The sequence below is a fragment of the Dermacentor andersoni genome, chromosome 7, assembly GCF_023375885.2.
Source record: "Dermacentor andersoni chromosome 7, qqDerAnde1_hic_scaffold, whole genome shotgun sequence".
NCBI classification, from domain to species: domain Eukaryota; kingdom Metazoa; phylum Arthropoda; class Arachnida; order Ixodida; family Ixodidae; genus Dermacentor; species Dermacentor andersoni.
Genome location: NC_092820.1, coordinates 120716855 through 120737699, shown reverse-complemented (window position 1 = coordinate 120737699; position 20845 = coordinate 120716855). Strand labels below are relative to the sequence as shown.

The 20845-nt window shown below is 45.4% G+C and overlaps 1 protein-coding gene across 1 annotated transcript in view; it reads left to right on the top strand.

Annotated features, from left to right (window-relative positions):
• The first annotated feature begins 16408 nt into the window (after positions 1–16408).
• LOC129385796 (papilin-like) overlaps positions 16409–20845 on the top strand; it is a 92906-nt gene continuing 88469 nt past the window's right edge. The window contains exons 1-2 of the mRNA XM_072289512.1: positions 16409–16449; positions 17088–17157. Of these exons, the coding sequence (XP_072145613.1) occupies positions 16409–16449; positions 17088–17157 (111 nt within the window). The remainder of the gene's footprint in view (positions 16450–17087; positions 17158–20845) is intronic.

Genomic DNA, 20845 nt, shown 5'->3' with positions numbered 1-20845 from the left:
CTCGCAGGATATCCAGGTAGACTATTCTTCAAAGTGTCTTTGTTGCCGTCCGAGCACACTTTGCACTCGGGGAGGTGAACTCAGGAATACATAGGTTTATTAAAAAAAGTAGGATACATTGACTCGCGGTGGCCAATGATCAGCTCGTTAGCTTCAACCTTGTCATGTCTACACGTTTTTAAGCACCATTGTGAATTGCAATGGTACTCTTGTTTTACCCATCCTTACTAAAATTATACCAATCAGTTCTTGTACATTACATCTTTTCCAAGTAAGTAGGGCCACCAACAATTCATATTGTGACCGCCTCCTTCTCTAGCCCGGTTTCTGGAACACACAGACCAGCACTTAAATGAATGCCACATGGCCGTCTTGCTCAAAGTTCACAGACCTCGGTGAGCTGGCCCGGTGCGATGGCACGCCCCACGAACACATGAATAGCCCTGCAAACACATAAATTGCCCTGCAAACATATATATCGCTCCGCAAACACGTAAATCACCCCGTGAACCACTAAACCCGGACATTCTGCAGAATCGCACGTGCGATGTATGAATCGCACGTATGCTCAACAGCATAAACTGTGTATGTCCCACACTACAACGGGAATGCTGCCACCTGCGGCAGTGCCTGTGTTTGTGTTAGCCCACAAGAACACCCCTATGTGCTGCTGAGTGACATGCGCGCGGTGAAGGGGCTGCTTGGTATCCCTGAGTGCAAAGAGTCCCCAGACAATGAACAAAACACTTGGAAGAATCGTCGGCGTGGAAGTCCTGGGAGAAAAACCTTAACTATGTGTTTCATAATATATGATGGGATGCACTGTTAGCTAGCACTGATTTGTTGTCCAATAGCTGCATAGCGGTTCATCACTGCAGATGAAAAAAAAGGGAATTGGCATTCTGCCTCATCTGGCTTCTGCATGCAGTCAACGCCTCATAGCTTGACCCTAATGGGACAGCAATATTGGTTTGCATTATCTGAAGGTACAAACTAAAGGGAGTCCTTAATAAGCTCCTAAAAAGTATGGCTACCTCGTGGGATGTTGTTGCCACATCCAAATTAAAAATCAGTTAGAAAAATATGTTAAACCAGTTTATATAGAATTCACCGTACGCTCAGACCATGAATGAGAGGATGGCACACATACATATATATTTAGTTGCTTGTATGTGACAATTACACATAGCACTATATACTGTTTAACCTCGTTAAATAATGTTGCATTTAGCATGGAAATAGCTTCGTAATATTCTATATATATTATAATCATATTGTGACACGCTGACGAAGAAGGTATATTAATCATCGATGAAGAAGACGATGTTGTGAGCTTCACGCGCTGGCTACCATCTTGTCAGCTGATATAATTATTGTAAATATTCTGTAAATACACATCTGACTGTTTTAACTCCGTAACATTTTTGGTTGAGATTGCGGGATCATTATCAAGACGGATTGGCGCAGCAGGCGCTCCTTGGCTGCCTCTACAATGGCAGCTCAAGGCGACGATGCTTCGGGCCCGTTGGCACCCATGCCCACCATCATTCTAGTCCGACCCCGCGACCCAGGAACCTTTTCTGGCACCGACGACACTGATGTTGAAGACTGGCTTCAACTATATTAGCGGGTGAGCGCCTGCAACCACTGGGACCAGGCCATCATGATCACGAATCTGATATTTTACCTCGTGGGCACGGCACGCGTCTGGTTTCAGACCCACGAGGAGGAACTTACCAGCTGGGGCATCTGGAAACAGATATTCAAAGATTTGTTTGGCAAGCCAGTTGGATGTCAGTTGGACGTCAGCCGAGTGCGGGCGCAGCAGTTTCTCTCCGGTTCCGAAATGGGTAGGCCACGCATCATACGTACTCTTGAGGAGGAGGCGGCTTCCGATTACCAGCGCCGCGAGAAGAACCAGAAACGATCTCGTCTACGCCGTGCAATGCTGCAGCCCGGGTAGAAGAACAAGCTTGTGCAGCTGAGCGCAAGCACCAACTATGTACCGAGGATCCGGCAACCTGCGAAGCCGTCGTTTAAAGAACCGTCGGGATTAACCCAGTGATAAACACCGGGGCTGTACATTTCAGCTTCGCTGGTTAACCATCTATACGGAGTGCTTGGCGGTGATCTTTTTTTTTATGTTTACTGCAAACGTAACCCACGCAAGTCTGATGTCATGGTAGCTGTTCAGTTTCGCAACAGCCTAACGGTGGACCAGGAGTTATTCATTGCGCTTTGGCAACTTCTGCTCACGAATGAGCAGACGGTGCTTTGGCCGTCGTGAGAGAGCGTCCAGCATATAGACCCTTTTCTTGACAATCCCGTGGGCGCCGCCATGTTTGATCACGCGGTGACACATCTACTGCTTGCATCAGCTGCCCTTATTGCCTCCGTCTTTACGATGGATGTGCATGACGCCCGGCGCGGCTCAGCCAACTTCTATTTTGGCAGATATAATATGGTAACGGTGACGGAGTGGATGACACAAAGCTTTGGCCACAGCTTCAGAGGGCATGTAAGCGCTTTCTGGGCTCCTTACGCCTTGTACAAACAGCACGAGCAGCGTATACGGTGCTTGTACAAAAAGCGGTGCTAGAGATGTGTTCCAAGCTGTCCAAATGTTTCTCCAAATGAATTAAATCAGGCTCAGTCTGTTTTGCTTTTCTTTCTTTATGTCGCAACCACTTTGAAGCAGCGACTTAATTGTCATGTTTCTGACTGAGCAACGTTCCTCGGTGCGGTGACTATCTGATTGTTAATTTTCTGCCTAATCATTCACGGGTATGCTCAGCTGCGACAGATTTATTCTTGCTGCGCCCAAGGCTTGGAACATGAATGTTCTGTACATTGTAATACCTTGTAGCAAAGACGTCTTATCACAAGTCATTCACATACTCCGTGGAACGTTGCGAAACGTGCAGCTTCGAACATTCGTGTGCTGTCGGTGGGGTCACCGTCACCCATGCTTCGACGCGTTGATTCAAGTGTGCGCCCATACACTTATTCTTGATGCGTTGGTGATATAGTGGGCGTATGCGTATGCACACAACGTGCGAGAAACTTACTATGCCAGGAAGCGGCGGTACTCCTTTTGTCACTGTGTGACGAGCGGTTGACGAGCTTGCAGACCTTCCGGCATTGAAGTACTTTATTTGGAGGTGAGCGATATAATGCTGGTGGATGAGTGATTTTTCTATCCTTGAGAGAAGCCAGGAATCGCGAAGAGTCGGCATTAAAGGCTCTTTTTATGTAGCAGTGGTCCGTGAACTTTGATGCACAGATTCATTCTATTTCTTAATACGCCAGTGACTATTTTTGCAACCAACTGCAGCACACGTCTTTTCTCAGCCACTCCAAATTTTTGCAGCAAAAATGGAGCACAGTGCGTTAGCGAACACCCAGTTGAATTTGCGGCATCTAATCTTGCAGAAGCTGTAATGGTTTTGTATTCGTGCGCTTTCTTTCAGGGAACGTTATGCACGCCGCAGAAAGTGCCATCTCGTTCCTCCGGAGGAAACTATTCCGCGAGAAGGGTCTCTAGGGTCAGATGCATCCGTAAGCTGGTGCTCCCGATTGGTTGACACCTGCTGTCGCCTCCACCTCGCGTCATGATTACATGAAGCAGGGCATAAAAAACACTGTAGCTAAGACTAGCTTGAATAATTAAGCAGGAACACTCGAGCTGTTGCATTAAAAAAGATGTATGTAGAGGAATCCGAGGCAGTCGATTTTTTGCTAGTCAAAACCATGTGAAGTGGCAGATAATGTAAGCCAAAGAAAGCGTAGCATACGCTATTTGCCATGTTTATTTGAAATGTAAAAAAAAAAAGCTGTTCGTGGCTCCTTTCATTTCCCGGTGAATAGGGTAGTTTTCCTACACAATAAAATCTCTTCTAGGTTAAAGCAAGCTGCATACACCACCCAAATAGTTTTTTAATTATGCGTTTCAAACACTGCTGTGAGATAAACTTGGACTTTGGAATGAAATCGTATACAGTCCATGGGAAGAGCAGGCATTAAACTGTGCGAAAGGGTCTCTATTATGACTGTTTCAGAATGCCAAAAATTTGCACGTTTCAATCTGCATATTCACGAAATATACCTGTGCAATTCGTACTTATACCTCTGCATATTTATACCATTATACCAAGTTTCATAGAGTTTGTTACAACATAAACTCTATGCCATCTGCGCTCTACAAACGAGAAGAAAGGGGTTTAACCGAGGGGCCCGATTTTTATTAGTCATATCTTAAGCAAACAAACACTGAAACCAAGGACAACATAGGGGAAATTAGTTGTGCTTAATAAAATGAAATAAAGAAACAATAAATTATTGGAAATTAAAATGGATGAAAAAACAACTTGCCGCAGGTGGGGAACGATCCCACGACCTTCACATTTCGTGTGATTTGTTAAATTCTGTTTTCAACCCTGAATTATACGACCAGGACTCCCTCGAGGATTCCCCTTATAAAATTTTTTTCTAGGGAGCACTGTGGTTTACCTGCAGCGATCGTTTTTAGCAGCTCTGGCTGGCTGCCGCTCATCGTGAGGTGGTGGGTTCAATTAATGCCTTGCAGATAGCAGAAGGCCTGAGCGCTCTATATATGTGACGTCATCTAAGGACTAAGGCTTTAAGTGCTCGTTGAGAGCCATGTTTTGGACAATGCTAAGCCGAGGCTCAAGTTGAAGCCAGCGCTTCTGATCATGCTAAGCACAACTTTCGCGACCACACTGCATGTAGACCGTGATTTGGAGTTTTTGAAACCGAACCATCCGACTTAAAACCGTGTCATGATTCACTCTAAAGCGAAACTCTCACCTAAAACCGTGTTTTTTACCATGCAGCAGCCAATGTTTTCATTGAAAAGTGAAAGCTATAGCCGGAGCCTCGACTTAAAACTGGGCTTCGGACACTGCGAAGCCGAAGTGTTATTGAAAAGAGCTATGCTTTTGACGACATTTAAACACAAGCTCCCACTAAAAATATTTCACTCTGGGTAGCTGAAGCTCCCGTTTAGCACCAAGGATGCCGAAGCCAAACATTTTACTTAAAGCGAGAATTTTTATCATTCTAAGCCAGAGCTGCCACTGGAAACCGTGCTTTGGACTATTCAAAGCCGAAGCTCTCCAATGTGGCCAGTCCGTGTTTTTGATTGTACTTAAGCCTAACCTTCTAGTGAGAAAATTGACCATACTAAACCGAACACCCATCTAAGAACGTGCTTTTGAGCATGCTAAAATCAAAACTATCACTGAAAACCTTAATTTTGATCATGATAAACCGGAGCTCCCACCGAAAACAATGCTACGGACAGTGCAGCGCCGACGCTGCATTGAAAACAACGCTTTTGAACATATTAGGACGAAGCTCCCAGTGAAAAAATTTGACCACGCTAAGGTGAAGCTCCCTCTGGAGATGGCAATATTGAAAGGCAGGAAAAACCGTGCAAAGTCAAAGACAAAATGTGCACACAAGTGCAAAAGAAGATTGATGGAAACTAGCATGAGCGTGTACAGTCAAGATTGTGTAATCATCAACACACAATCGCTATTCTTAGGCACTGCATAAGGTGAAGAATGACACGAAACTTATTCTCGCAAGACCAATGATTTTGGCCACGGCTACGCGCAGCCACTCACTGTCACTTCTATATCATGTACTTGATGAGCAAGAGAGAAAACTTTATAATGATACGAAAGGCTGAGAGGCCAGCCCGAGACAAGCCAAGACATATTATTAGACCGCATGACATTCTTTCGGTTGAACCTTTGCTCATGCAGAAGCGGTGATGTGATGATTTACGAACAGGAGAGATGTCTGAAGGTTAACATTCGCGCTGTGGCTCGTTCTTTAAAAGCAATTTCCCAGAATTTAATTTTTTCTAGCATAAAAATTTGTCCCTAGCAGGAAGTGACCCTATCACAGAAGCAACTCTTTACTTACATCTTTAGATATCCCAAGAGGTCTTATCCTTTCCCCCTTTGCCCCCTCGAAGTAGAAATAAAGGAAGTTTGCGCAACCTTCTGTTTCGCTAACGGTGCTTTCGGCGTCGAAATACGGAACTATGCAAATACTTGAATTCGAAACTATGGAGACATGGACACATGTTTTCAATTCAGCGGGACGTGAGACATTCGAGGCCTGGATGGAGATACGCTAAGGTCGTTTCATAAATTCCGTCTGTTCATCCGCTGAAGTGTGAACGCATGCAATCTTTCAGACCCGGAGCTATATCAACAACATAGCACTTTCTTCTCAGTTCAGCTTACTAATGTAATCTAACATCCGTCGCAACACTCATGGCTGGAAGGAAGTTGCTCTAATGCCCTCTTTCAGAAATTGTTGCTCAGCGTTGGGAAGCGGACCTACACGAGTGCGTTGCAATTTGAAGTGTAGAATGTCGACATGCGTATAGAGGGGCAGAGGTTGCAACTCTGAGGTTCGGAAGGAAGTTGCCATAGTTGTTTCGCAAATACGGTCGTTGCTCTGAATTGAGCCCGATCGGTACAGATAATCGTTTTCAACTGCATAAACAGCGTTGCTACTGTTTTCGACTCAGAGTGAAAGCGTCTGCACGTGTATAATAGTTTAGCGCTGTGTCATCATCCTTGAAAAGAAGGAAGTTGCTCTAACGCCCTCTTTCGCCAACGTTTCCTGCTCTTTCAAATACAGAACTAAAAACGTGTACTGCAATGCAAGCTGCGAGTCATTAGGCAGAGGTCACATGTTTTCAGTTCAGGACGCGTTGAAAAAAAAAGGCTTGCGACTAGCTGGGCTGAAAAGAACATGCCACAATGCTCTTTTATGCAAATGGTGACTCTGAATTGAATTGCGGAACTGGTGTGCGTACAAGCATTGAAAGTCAACTGGGGAGATTGAGGCTTTCATAGATTTTGAAAAAGGCATTTGATTCAGTAGAGGTACGAGCAGTCATGGAGGCACTGCGTAATCAAGGTTTGTACAGGAGGTGTACGTGAATATCTTGGGATATATCTACAGAGATTCCACAGCTGCCATGGTTCTCCACAAGAAAATGGAAACCTATCAAGCAGTGTACTGTAGTGACGGAGAAGTGATCGACACCCACGTTGCCCTCATCGAACATTTCTTCCTTTTTTGTCTTCCCTTTCGAATGGATCTTTGGAAGCTCCGCGTCGTAAACAAACGGAGAGCTCAAAGCACTTTTTGCGTCGTGGTGCCACCGGTCCGAAGGCAACCGATGGTGTCCTCCAATTTTGCGCAGAGCCACCGCACAGTGTCCTTTGAGAGCCTGAAGTGCCCGTAGAAGTCTCACCGAGGCTGCTCGCGAGACTCCAAAAGTGCGACAATAGGAGCAGTCATCGCGGCTTGTGAGCGCCAAGCCATAGGTCAAACACTGAATGTGATTCCGTAAGCACAATGTGAAACGGCGAGCATTCTCGACAAATGCGCTCATATCACTAAACAATTAAAAAATGAGCACCATTTATGTTTATCACAGCGCAGGCAGAACATTTACTTTCACTGATTAGAATTGTTTATAATAATTAACATCGGTAACGTTCTGCAACGGCGCATTGTGTTTTAATCTCGAAAAACGGGACCCCCGCCACAGCCACCCATGTTCGGCGAGCGACGACATTACGAGCGGATGACAGGCGCATTGTATGCTACTAGCGCTGCTATGGCAACGGCCATTCATTGCTCGAATGACCGAAACGAATGACCTTGTCGACCGTTCTACGCTAGCAGACGATTATACTCGGTTTTCAAATGATTGACAGGAGCGTGACGTATGCGCATTTTGTGGTCCCACCCTTGCGCAGTGGCGGCCGTGACGAAACGCGCGGGTGCCAACGAATCACAAGAGGGCAACCGAAGGAACGCAAAAGCGAGCTGTTTGCGCGATCGCAGCCCTGGCTCTTGAAACATCCTGCAGTACTCGTCACATCGAAAGGATGCCATCTTCAGTTTTGAAATATTGCTGATTACACCATCGCCCGGTTGCGTCAGCAATCCGACAACAGTTGTTGCTCCTTCTAATGTTCGCCGTAATGGCACTGATAACAATGGCCACTGACATGTCGGTTCCCTGGTCAAAGAAAAAAAAAAAAAAGAACGCGAAATATTGGTTCAGTCCTGTGAAGAAATGGGATGTTTCCTCGCAGTTCGATAAGAAATGGCGACATTCTTTCACTCATAGGAGGGCAAGGAACATTCTGGCGAATATTATTTTTAGAAAGGAGTAATTGCTTGCTATACAAGCATTTCACTCCCATGTCGAGATTTTTCGTTCACTCCACGACGAGGTAAACGTTCAATTGGTGGCTCAGTGGCGGTGCCATTCTGCTGCTGAGCACGAGGTCGTGGGTGCGATACCCGGCAGACAGCGACCGCATCCCGATGGCGAGGTAGGATGCAAAACAAAAACAACAAGAACAAAAAAAAACGCTTCTGTACTTTTTTTTAGGTGCACATTACAGAGTGCCCCGGATGTTTCGAAATTAATCTGGAGTCCTCCGGTATAGCGTATATTGTAGCCTCTGTATTGCTTTGGGATACCAAAGCCCACGAGTAAGTCAATTCAGTTACACTTTTCATAACTTCAACAATCTTCAACTGATTCTGTAGCACCAGCGTTTACACGAAGGCCTAATGGGAAGGGAGGCACATGTTTTGCAGATTCTGAACTGTGCTACACACTCTTAAACAAAATTACACCCTTTGGGTCATATCTTGCCACACAACGATAGCCGTCATCTGTCTTGTCCGCATTTCCTTTGTTTAACACTGCGAGCCCGGTACTGCCAAGTCACGAACGACATGCACATTATCGGCATGACAGCATTCTCGACAGGAAAGTAGCAATTGCAGCGTTTCAAGAACGGAAACACCAGGAAAGCAGATGACGATTATTATTGTGCGGCAAAGATACACCCCAAAGGGTGTACATTTGTTTAGAAGTGCACCAACAAGCAGAATTTTCTACCATGGTTTGAAGCTCCGTCTGGCATACTTCCCGTTGAGTGCGTTTACCAGTGCTTAGAGCGAACCTACTTCGTTGAGGGGGAAGACGTGTGTGGTGAGTGCGTTACAACTCTCTAAAAGAATCAGCTGTACTCCCACGAAAAAGGAATTTTTAAGACTCCCTTTGGCTTTTCAGAGTCGCAAGGAAACCCTGCGAGACTCTTCAAACAGGCGTGGAAAGCATTCACCATATCCAGACGATATATCATTCCAAAAAGTTTGTCAAGCCTTCTGGTCGTGCTCATTCAGGTTTGTCAAAAAACTTGTACGGTCTAGTAACAGGAGGACCGCTAGGACACCCTTTGCTTTAAGAGTCCTTAACCTATCCTAACCAGGGAAGGGGTGCAGTGCAGTAGCTCACGCTTGTTGACTCCTCCACGCTTTCATCGCGGCCATCTGCATGCTCCCGTCATGCTCTGCATAGAACACTCCCGACTTCATACCTGTAACTGAGGAGGATGTGAGGTAGGGTGTTTGAGGCAATTAATTAAATTCATTTGTAAAAAATGGAGGAGAAAGAAAAAGTGGCGAGCAGTACAGATGTGGAAACATTGGCTTTCGCTTCAGTACACGCTGAAAAAAACAACAATACAATGCTTTGGACATGAGTTATATTTAGGCCCCTTTGTTTCTGGGTTTTATATATATATTTTAGGTTCGGCAGGATGGGGGGGGGGGAAATTGGGGGTAAATGTTAAAGAGGAATACCAGTGAGATATCTGGCATTTTGTTCTGTATAAGGAAGACGAGAGAAATCGAAGGTTTGGTTGTGTGGCAGTTTAGACTCCGTGATATTATGTGGTAACCTTTACAAACCATTACCACAAGCAGTGATCTTCTGGGCATAAACGTTTCACTTGAACAAGCAAAATCCTCACAGTAACACTTCATTCCAAAAAAAAAGCTAGTCAAAAATCGCGGGACAAACATATCTCTATGAATACTTGTTGGTAGGGGTTAGTAATACGTTTAAAGAAACGACCTTAACAAAAACAACAAATTGAGATGGGTTTGGTGCTACTTCCTTTACTCTGTTCTCTGCACTTTTTTTAAGGAAGCAAGACAAAGAAAAATTAAACCGTGCGGGCATGCTTCACGAGAAATGTGATGCTCTTCCTTTTCTCACTAGCACTTGTTGGCGTACATACGTATTGGGACAATTTTTGACCTAGACCTATCTGGCCTGCATCCTTTGTTTGTTTTTATACTGTTTTACAGTTTCCCAGAGTACGATCTTGCAACAAAATTATTGGTATGCGAAATAGACGAATCAGCCGCCCTTCTTTAAACGGGCGATAGTTGCGTAACCTCCCTATGTCAAAGCTACCGCTCGCAGTGCAGAGCAACGTCAGCACTGCGTTAATTCGCTTCGAGTCACATTAATGCGGTTCACGCGTGTACGCGACACACGGGAAACGCGATAGCCGCACATTGTGTGAATGCGGCTACCAAAAAAGCAATAAGCTTTCGTTCACTCAACTTATATATATATATATATATATATATATATATATATATATATATATATATATATATATATATATATATATATAGATGTGTGTGTGTGTGCAAGTATAGTTGTGGCTGAAGAAATCACGCTGACAAAGGCTTGTCCACCAGCCGAAACATCAGTGAAATATACTGCGCAAATTCAACGTACGTCGTACTCTCTTTTTGTTTATTTTACCACCAGGGCTAGCGTGATATCGTCAGCCACAAATATATAAATAATATGCCGTTTATCGCTTAGATATGAAGTGAAAACGAGATGTACACCATGCTCATTTATTAATAATGTTAATAATATGATTTAGCGTTCATTAGTTTTGTTACAGCTGCATTTATTATCCTTGGCGAGAGGACAAACGTCACAGAGCAATCGGATTTAGCCTGATCTTTATTCATTTTTTGGGGGGCGCAAACATCACGAATTATCGGGTTTTCCACGGAAAAAGGAGGACCCTGGCGTTATATTAGACCAAGCCCAAACTTCCACGAAAGGGATCGCAAGGATTCCCTTTGCCTTTAGACTCCTTAACTTTCGCCTAACTGAATTAAGAAATCGGAACAATACGCTCTGAAAAAACAGTAAATTTTCCTAGAAGCTCGTTTAAGTGAGGGTTAACAACGCTTGCCGCTCTTAATTTCTGAGAGGTCTCGCAATCCCCGATGGTGTGAATTTGCTCTGCACACCGGCAGAGTGATCCTACTCCCTTGAGGGGTGGTACGCGAACGTTGTGGCACGAGAACGTTGTCAGCGCACTTCAATGTGCGGAAAAGGAGTTACTAAGGGGTTAGTGCTTTGGAGCAAGAGAAAGCTGACATTCATTGGAGTGTGGTGTTTCCAGGCTTTCTCGAATCTCCCGCTCGGCAGGTACAACAGCTGAATGAAAAGGGAGCTGCGAGCGAGTGGAGGAACGATGGAAGGAAGGAAATGGAAGAAGAAAAAAAGCGGGTGGCAGTTGATTACGGATCAAGAGCCGCTATACTGAGAAGGAAAGAATGGGACTCTATGGTTGACGTCACGCGGTCACGTGGCACAGGATGTTGTAGACAGAAACATTGTTTCATGGACGACCGCGAGCCATGTATAAGAAAGAGGGAAGGAAGAGGGGGTCTTACGACAGCGGCAGGAGGAGAAGGAGGTGGGAAGTGGAGGGGGGGTTCATTCCCCTGATTCCTGTTAAAGCCGATCTTTCCGTCGGCGATTTCAGTGCACTTCGGACGCGACCATACAGGCACAAGTTCTTCGCCCGACATCTGTACTGTACATTCGTTCATCTCCTTACCAACGTCTGTCGTATTTATTATTTTTCTTCGCCCATTCTGTGAACGAGTATGCCTGGAGTTTTTGCATGCATGTCTCGTGTCCAGACCTAAAGTGACGCATACATCGACGCATACTTCTTCGTTATTTGGTCTCCGACCGAGGACAGCGGGCTGGAAGCGTGTCAGAATCACACGGTCGTCTTCACCGCACCTCAAAAGAGCAGTGCATGGCAGCTTCCAGGGCATATTCGTGAGTTGACACTGCGCTGTTTGTGTGTCTTGAATCTACCCGTTTTATTGCGTATTTGTGTTTATCGAGCATAACTTTCCCACAATCACCCGTCACATGGATTCTCTTTAAATCTCGCCGCCAAGTATTCGCGACCATAATGGAAGGCCATTATCGTACGTTTATCTGGATCTATTTTATTATGCTGTTCCTATAGCAACTACTTGGGTGTGAGAGACGCCACATTACAGAAGTCGCTGCTGAACACGAGGGCTTGTAATCGAATGGCGGCCGCATTTCGATGGAAGCAAAATGCAGAAAGAAAAAAAAAACACCCGTATACTTAGGTTTAGGTGCACGTTAAGAAACTTCCGGTGGTCAAAATTAATCTGGAGTTCCCAACTATGATGTGCTTCATAATAAGATCGTAGTTTTGGCACGTAAAACCCTATAATATGAATTAGAGAGCTTCGCAATAAAGTTGACCACGTGGTGTTCTTAACGTGTACCTGAATCTAAGCACAGGAACGTTTCTTCTTTTTTTGCGTTCTCAAACTTATCCATTATTAAAACTTAAATATGAATCAAGGTAACGTTAATTCGCAACCTCTGCAGGTTATTCACAATAATTAGAAAAGGTTACGAAGGCCGGCCTACATACAAAATCTAAAGCCAGGACGTCGACCTCTGTCATACCGTTCTACAATGCCTCAGCGTCTGCATGTAAATATAGCATAAAAAAAGTCCTTCACTTTTGAAAGTCTTAAATGGTTTTGATACAGGGCAATGTGTTATCGTTTAGCACTCTAGATTCGCTAGTCAATACTCTTATTGACGGGCTTACTTCAGTTCGACTTCTGAGCCGTACGTTGGAAGATATATATATATATATATCGACTCATTGTCCAACTAGCGGCCAAATATTGTCGTTTTGACTATTTGGGCTTACCGCCTCAGAGGAACCCACGGGCAAACGAACGATGCCCCAGTGCGGGGCCCCCAAGGTAATTTTGACTTGCCTGAGCTTCTATGACATACGCCCGAATCTTGGTACATAAGCATTCTTACATGCAGTGCGTCATGGATTCGAGCCTGCGACCTTGTTATCAACAACGCAACGCGAAATACTAACGAGCCACCGCTGCGAGTTTGAAAACAGCATTTTACGCGCCTGCTGTAAGCTATGGTGTGTCTCATATATTTTCGCACTGGCGAAATGCAAAAAACAGAGATAATGTGGACGTTTCTTAGCTTTCTCTCATTGACGTGAGGGGGCGTCAAGTATAGCCAGCAGAAGTCTTCCAAGCGCATACCATCATTCGAGTTTGAAGCTGTCGTCTTAAAGTCCCAAATTAGTAGGCGGTTTTCAATGCTAACCAGAGTTGAAACACGCACCCCCTGTCGTGATGGCAGAATTCGACTGCCACATGACACTAGAGTGTTTATGAACGCATAGTTTTCTGCAAAAGATTACTCGGAGGGAAGTCCTGTATACTATAGCATATACAGGAGCAACAATATACAAATATATATATATATATATATATATATATATATATATATATAATATACTGTATATATCTACGGCTGCTCAGCCAGGGGTGCTATAGTGGACATCGTCCAATTCACCCACAATATCGAATTCTGTAACGATGATATATTGAGCTCATCACTGAGGCTGTAGCAGCCCTCTGGGCCAATCAGAGCTGACAATATGGCGGAATTTGACAACGTCTGGATCTGTGGTCCAGGCTGTCACCCAACTCGGGAACGACAGGCATTGCGTGGATTTGCGCGAATTCCATCTTTCCTGCTTTGAAAGACTTCGTGTCTTTTGCAAATCGATAATACAATTCAATCATTATGCAGGCGTGCAGATAATAATTCCTCTGTTATATTTAGAAAACTACGAGCACTAGGGCATTTAGAAATGTAGAGCGCAATAAATAACGCTACGACAACATTCGAAGCCACAAGTACGAATAAAAGGCAAATCCGTGTACTACCAGTGATTTTCATGGTAGCCGAATGATTGTAGCGCCAGAGTTCTGTCGTGTAATATTTTGTAGAAATCTATATATGCTAAACAGTGCTGTGGTAGACACTCCATGGGTCTCACGACGTTGCTTTGCGCTGTGACGTCGTCGTTTTCGTCCACATCATTGTCGACGGCTGACCGAAGTAGTCAGTCATCGACAGTGTCGTCACCCTGCCAAGTGTCGGTGTTCCCGGTGGTACTCAAAGCGTTCTTGCGAACGGTCCCCTACACAACGTTTGGGTGGCCCCGTGAAAGCCATATGCATGAAGACACCAACACGGCAGTTTTGGCGAGTTCGTAATGCAACCTTTTGTAAACCATAGCGTGAACTAGACGAAGACGTGGATTAAAGTTATCAAACTTGGAAACTAACAATTATGCGTAAAACACTAAACTTGCAAAGCAAGAAATTAAACCAACTTGTAACAACCAACTTATTGCAAAACTGTGCAAGCTTACGAATGTGAATTCTCTTGTGCATAGTGGCTATGAGAAAAGCCACTCATGTGGGTCTTTTTATTGTGCTGAAGGAGTGGCGAGTTGTTTTTCGGTTTCATCTAACAGTAAAATTGGACAAGCCAACTGTTGCATAAAGGACAGCTGAAGAGAAAATTGATACAGCGGGAAAAATAGAAAGAAAAGAAACTTCGCTCGGCACCGTTAAGACATCTTCTTGTCAACCTTGATAGTTGCAGAATTGTACAAACGAATAACCGTCCTACACGAGAGGTTATTGATGCTGAAGCCTCAGAAGAACTGGGTGAAACGAGTGTGAGCTTTGCATTCATTGCGCTCACGGAGAACGAACTGACTTTCCTCGAGGCGTCAACCCCGCATTTTTGCTGATGTAGATGGGCATGTAGATTTTGTTTTGTTTTCTTGTGGTTTCTCTGTGTGTTGTTACCTCTGGCGGGATTAATGTCTTTTTTTTCACATAAGTTGTCTCAGTCACAAATGAACCACTCGGAGGACATCGCCGTTTGCTGCATGTCCTTGTCAAAAGTTTACTGGCTATACTCTGCGACTTTACGTGGCGGGGCTGTGTAGTTCAATTCCCGCAGTACCTCCTGAGGCTCTAGACTTAAATGGAATAAATTTAATTATGGGGTTTTACGTGCCAGAACCACTTTCTTTATGAGGCACGCCGTAGTAGGGAACTGCAAAAATTTGGACCACCTGGGGTTCTTTAACGTGCACCTAAATCCAAGTACACGGGCGTTTTCGCATTTTGCCCCCAGGCCTCTTAAATGTTTAATGCGAGGGTTCTCTTCATTGCCCAGGGCGTTGGAACCCCATCCATATCACAGGAGAAAAAAAAAAAGAACCTGAAACAGCCTGTAGTCAGTCTGTTGGTCGCAGAAAACGTGGCTGCAGTATACTCTTGATGAAGAGTGTGCGCGTTTATTTACGGTGGGGGTCTATAGTTCTCGCTATGGTCTATACGAATCGGAGAAGCCAATAATTAAACTAAGAGGGAGCATTACATCAAGAAGTCCGCCTTCACAAGCGAACTCTTTCCAAGGCCCTTCACTTTTTCTCTCTTAAGGAATTGTGCAGAAATCTTGACGACGGTCGCTAAAGTAAGCGAATAGAACGAACGAACAACGAACTAAAGTTTTCCTTGCCGAGTTCGACCAACGACCCGCCACGAAGACGGGCGAAGGAGGCAAACGATAGCTGTTTGCTTTAAGAGCCAGCCCAGCACGTGACCCTGTACTCGGGGGGGCTCGGCCCAGTGGGCTTGGTTCCTGGCAGGCTGGAATCGACGAGAACCCCGAACCGGTGCTCGTCACTGGGCACATTTTCTCCCTATGCGCTTGCGCAACTTCGGTTGTTTATTGCAACGCATGCATTTATCGCCTGAGTTACAAAGTGTGAGTGTGGTAGCCGCACGTTGCTGCCGCGCACATTGTCCCTTCAGAAAAGCGTGCGCTCAGCGCGGCGGCGGAAGACACTAAAACCTACCGCGACAAAATCACGTGCTGGTCAGCACTTTTTTCCTTACCTTCGATTTCGCTACGTAACGCTCCTTCCCAATTCTTCCTTTCCTCTGTGGTTGTATGTTTCTCAACCGCTCCAAAAAACGACGTTTGTTTCAGAGTATTGCTTCAGCGTCTTTCACGCGCACCAAAAGTAAACTTTTTTTTCTCGAAAGCAAAACTGCGTTTCTATCTGACGGGTAATAATCTGTCATTATTAATCTTGCCGAAAGCAGCGGGGTATGTTTCTTCTTTGTTTCAATCTCGATGCTTAGTCGGGCATAGAACATCAGCCTGTCGAAGTTCAAGGCCGTGTGTGCATCCAGGACAGTGCTTGTCCAGCGCGCCTTGCGGGCCAAGCCGCGGGCGCCTAACAGAATGAGGACATCTGTCACGTCGGACCAGGTGGAATTCAAGCCGTGAGGATTAGGCATGTTGCGGTTCACTGCCACACTTACATGCTTTCTCGCGAGTTAATCGCCTTCTTGAACCTTCCGCGACCCCCACCCATTGCATGTGTCCGCAGAGGACAGGCGTGAAACTGAAGTATGCATCTGCTCGACCGCACCATGAAAGAAAGTCGTACCGGGGATTGTATTTTTCCTATCTTGTTTAGTTGTTGTTCCTTTGCATTGTTTCTTGCTTGATGCAATCCGTGAATGCATGTTCACAAAGGTGTTCCTTGTACGTCGTTTTTGTTTCTTTTCTTTCTCGTGGTTGGCGTGCCTCTATATGTGCTTGGAGTGCGCCTCGCTTTGTTGCTTATCGGTTCAGAGCATCTTTTCGTGCCGTATTTGTCTTATTCATCGCAACATATTTCTTTCTGTTCCCACTCGTGCCTGAAGCCTGGAGTGTAGGCCCGACACCAAGTAAACTAACATTGCTCGGCATGTTCTTCTTGACGCTCCTAGTAGTAGGTTTATTTTCTTGTTCACTTGCATTCCCTGTTTACACTTTGTATGATTTTCCTGATATGTTGTTTTTTGTTATTCATTTACTGTTTCCCTGCCCCCAAAATGTCGGTTGTTTTTAAACTTGTTTCATTCTTGATTTGCAGGAGTGGGGGAGCTGTGCTCCTAACGGCGTTCCTCTTGCTGCTAGACTCGCCGGCAGATGGCAGGAGACACGTAAGTTGCCGAAGGGCAGCCTGTTGATCTACCTATCTATCTATCTACAACAGATATACGCCTTCAAGCGCATAATTCTTGAAATAAAACAACTCATCCTTGATTCCTTGCCCTTCCTCCAAGGGGTTTGGCGTGTCGGCTCAGTCGGTTCTTCGCCAAGTTAGATGGACTGATCCTGGAGACAAATAGTAAAATGGGGCGCTATTTTGTAGCGGTGTCTTTTCCGATGCTAATGACTTATCTCGCTTGGTCAGTGGCCAGGGCATCGCTCCGCCTGCATTATCAACGGGATCGGCCGGCCGTTAGTGCTGCATGATAAGACTGGCATAGAATCGAGCGGTAGGCATCGCTACAAGATTGCAGCCCTTGGCTGATACCGGATGCGATGATATCAAAACGGGGCTGATCCCGGAGAGTGGGCCTCTTTGATTGGTCGTCCCGGACTGTCCAGGGCTGTAAGACACCCTGTGTCTCCGGTGCGCTTCTACTGGCATGGACCGGGGAATCCGACTGTCTAGATAAAAAAAGAGCATTGCGTTGGCCGTTGATCATGCTGACGCAATGTGATTTCTGCCCAGTGCTCTAAATGTAAACGTGAGGAAATGCAACAAGGTACGGGCAAACGACAGGAGTGACTATGACTCCCTTGAGGTGCGGCTAGAGGAGTACGGCTTTGCACTGCGGCTTTGCGGCTTGCGGCTATCCGTGCCTGTCAGCCCCAGCACTGCCCGAGGCAGTGCTGGGGCTGACAGGCACGGATAGCTGAAAAGGCCTAGTGTGATCCGCAGTTGCGTGAGTTACGTGATAGGATTAGTACATATAGAACCAACCACTCTATTCCAGGTGGTGTGGCTCGCTTGTCCTTGCTACGTCATTTGGGTTGTTTACAGGGTGTGACAAAAGTCATCATCATCATCAGCCTATTCTATGTCCACTGTGGGACGAAGGCCTCTGCCTGCGATGTCCAATTACCCCTCTGAGGGCCGTGGGTTAATTGTAGATATCATCAGGAAGGTCGTGGTCGAACACATCACCAGGGAAGCCAATTCCTGTACTCGTGAGGGAATGTCTTTGTTCAAGCTTATTGGGCCTTCCTAAGTTGGTTGTACCTGGATTAGTATAGCCCCACTCGCTATCGGCATCTTTCACCGGTGTCAGGCATCACTCCAAGCCTGCAGATAGAGTGATGCCTGCGCAACCAAGTGCTACCCAGCATGCGATTTTGTCGCGGTAGGTTTTAGTGTCTTCTGCCACCACGCTGAGCGCACGCTCTTCTGTCAAGGACCTGCTGTGTTCCCAGCAGGTCCTTGACTGGATGATGTCAAATTCAGATACACCATCTGTTGCAAAAGTGTTCGCACTCAAATAAAAAAAAAGTACATAATTTATATGGCTTTGATGTAGTGTAGTAAAATGACGTTTATGATAATGTAATGCGTCGTGCTTTGCTTACACGAATCCCCAAACCTGCTTTTCCAAACGTCCACATTTTGTGGCTGTGCAAGCCTTGAGTCACTTCGGAAATGCATGGATGACGCGGCACGGATGTAGTGCTAGTGTCATTCACTCCTTACTTTTTTTTTCTAATTTCCGACGAAGGTCAGCCAAATTGCGGTGAGAAGTAGAGCAGAACGTACTTTTTTAACATAAACTAGACTGAATAGTCAAGCGTGTTTAGATCTGTGCTGTTTAAGAGCCATTCTGAAGTGGAAATGAAATCAAGGAGGGTTTCTTGTGCACCATTGTAGCACCACCTTCGCTTTGTGAACCGGAGTGTAATCCTGCTGATGATTCCACTGACGGTTCCCAAAGTGTGACTTGGCCTAAGACAGGACATCCTTCTTCAGCACAGCGAACAGGTAACTTACACGGTTCACGCTGGCTCCCTGCTCTAAGAAAGCCAGCGGCGTCTTTCCATCAGAGGTAATTGCCCCCAAAAATATCACTGAATGAGGGTGAGGAACTCTTCAGGCGATCGTTCCACTGACGTTGGATATAGGGTTTCTGCCAACGAGGAAAACCGGGAATTCTCAGGGATTTTGAGTAGTCTGGAAAAACTCTGGGAAATTGTGCCTCTATCAGGGAAAATTAGCTGTAATTTTATTTAAGGGTTCGAAACTCGCAGTAATGATGTCTCGAGTAACAGACAGGAATGGCAATGAATCGTCTTTGATTGTCTGTCGTCGGCTGGATTAGTTGCCAGTGTACAGTCAATGACCGTCTTTCCGGATTTCTGGTAATTTGGACGACTTCGCGGCACCACCACGTGCCCCATAGAGTCAATGTATGAGAACGTCAGAAATTTCGGACTCAAGAATTCTTCGATGTCAGATTTTCCGGAAGTTTTGCCGTGACCGCAGGTCCGAAACGGCAATAATCAAAGCCACCACAACTGCAATTTTAATTACTTCGCTTCCTCGAACTGGCGCCGTCGCACGCAGATCCGCAGGCAGCCATAGCCACCACTGCGGCAACGCTAGGCCTAGCTGCTTCGACGTTCACTATGAAGCTACTTGCACTTGGGTGCCGTGTTTTTTATTAAGAATGTGCTGCTGTGAGCAACGGCGCGCACTCCGCCTTTGTTGTCCTCGCGATTGGCTTAGAAGCTTGGAAAGCACAATGCGTTGCATAATGCCGGTTCCCGAAAGTCAGCTTTGCCTCCATACATAATTGTTACTTGGTGAAGCATACGCCAAAGTAATGCAATGAAGCATAACAAGCGTGGGAAGGGACTATTGCCACGGGACACAGTATGTATTCCTTATCTATACATGCGTGCACCCGGTATTTCCTGCCGCAGTACGAGCACCGATATGCCTAATACATGTACCGACAGGCCTTCAGAGCGCTTTCGAATGTGCCTGTGGCGGTTTGAGTCCTTAAGGGCAGTAAATGGCATGCATTTATTTTTTCCTACTGTCCGATATTTCGGATGTTTTCGCGGCCCCTAGGGAGTTCGAAAAATCAGACGCGGACTATTCAAATGACCAAGAAGATGCTTCGAAGGGTCTGTGGGGCAAACGAGTAGCGGAAGGACAAGAACAGTAATGACCTATGCATTGAGGAATGAACGGGAAAGGAACCGTGCTGCCGCCGTTTTGAACGAGCTTGAGCTCAAAAAACAAAGTTTTGGCTGATGCCAAGATGCAAGTGTCCCTCATCTAAACAAAAATAAACTCTTTGAAGCAGTGAAACACAACAATGAGTAGTCGTGCGTGGGCTGAGAGTATGTCAGGATAGTTGAGGTTGACTTACGAGCTGTTGAGAGAGAATCTCAATTGTGACAAAGTTCGGGCCTCATACCGCTGAGCTTGCTATCAGTTGATTAAATAGCTCATATTCGAAAATATTTGCTTTTGTATGCATTTCCTTTTTTATTGGTATTTGAGAATGTTCGACTCGATTTTCAATTTTTTTCGAAGACATTTTATTTGCTGTGCGTTTTACTAACACCTTCCTTTTATTCTCTTCTTGAATAGCATGAACACTATTCCTTAGTATTGAAATTGGATTAAGTCGTTCTTTTTTATGCTTAATAGACAGTGACCGCATCGGGTGATATGGTTTCAGCTCGTCTTGACAGAAAACAGTTCTGCATCACTTAGGGAATTTTGCAAAGGCACTCAGGGAAAACCTGGAAACCTCAGGGAATTTGGAAATGTCAACTTGGTAGACACCCTGTAGTTCT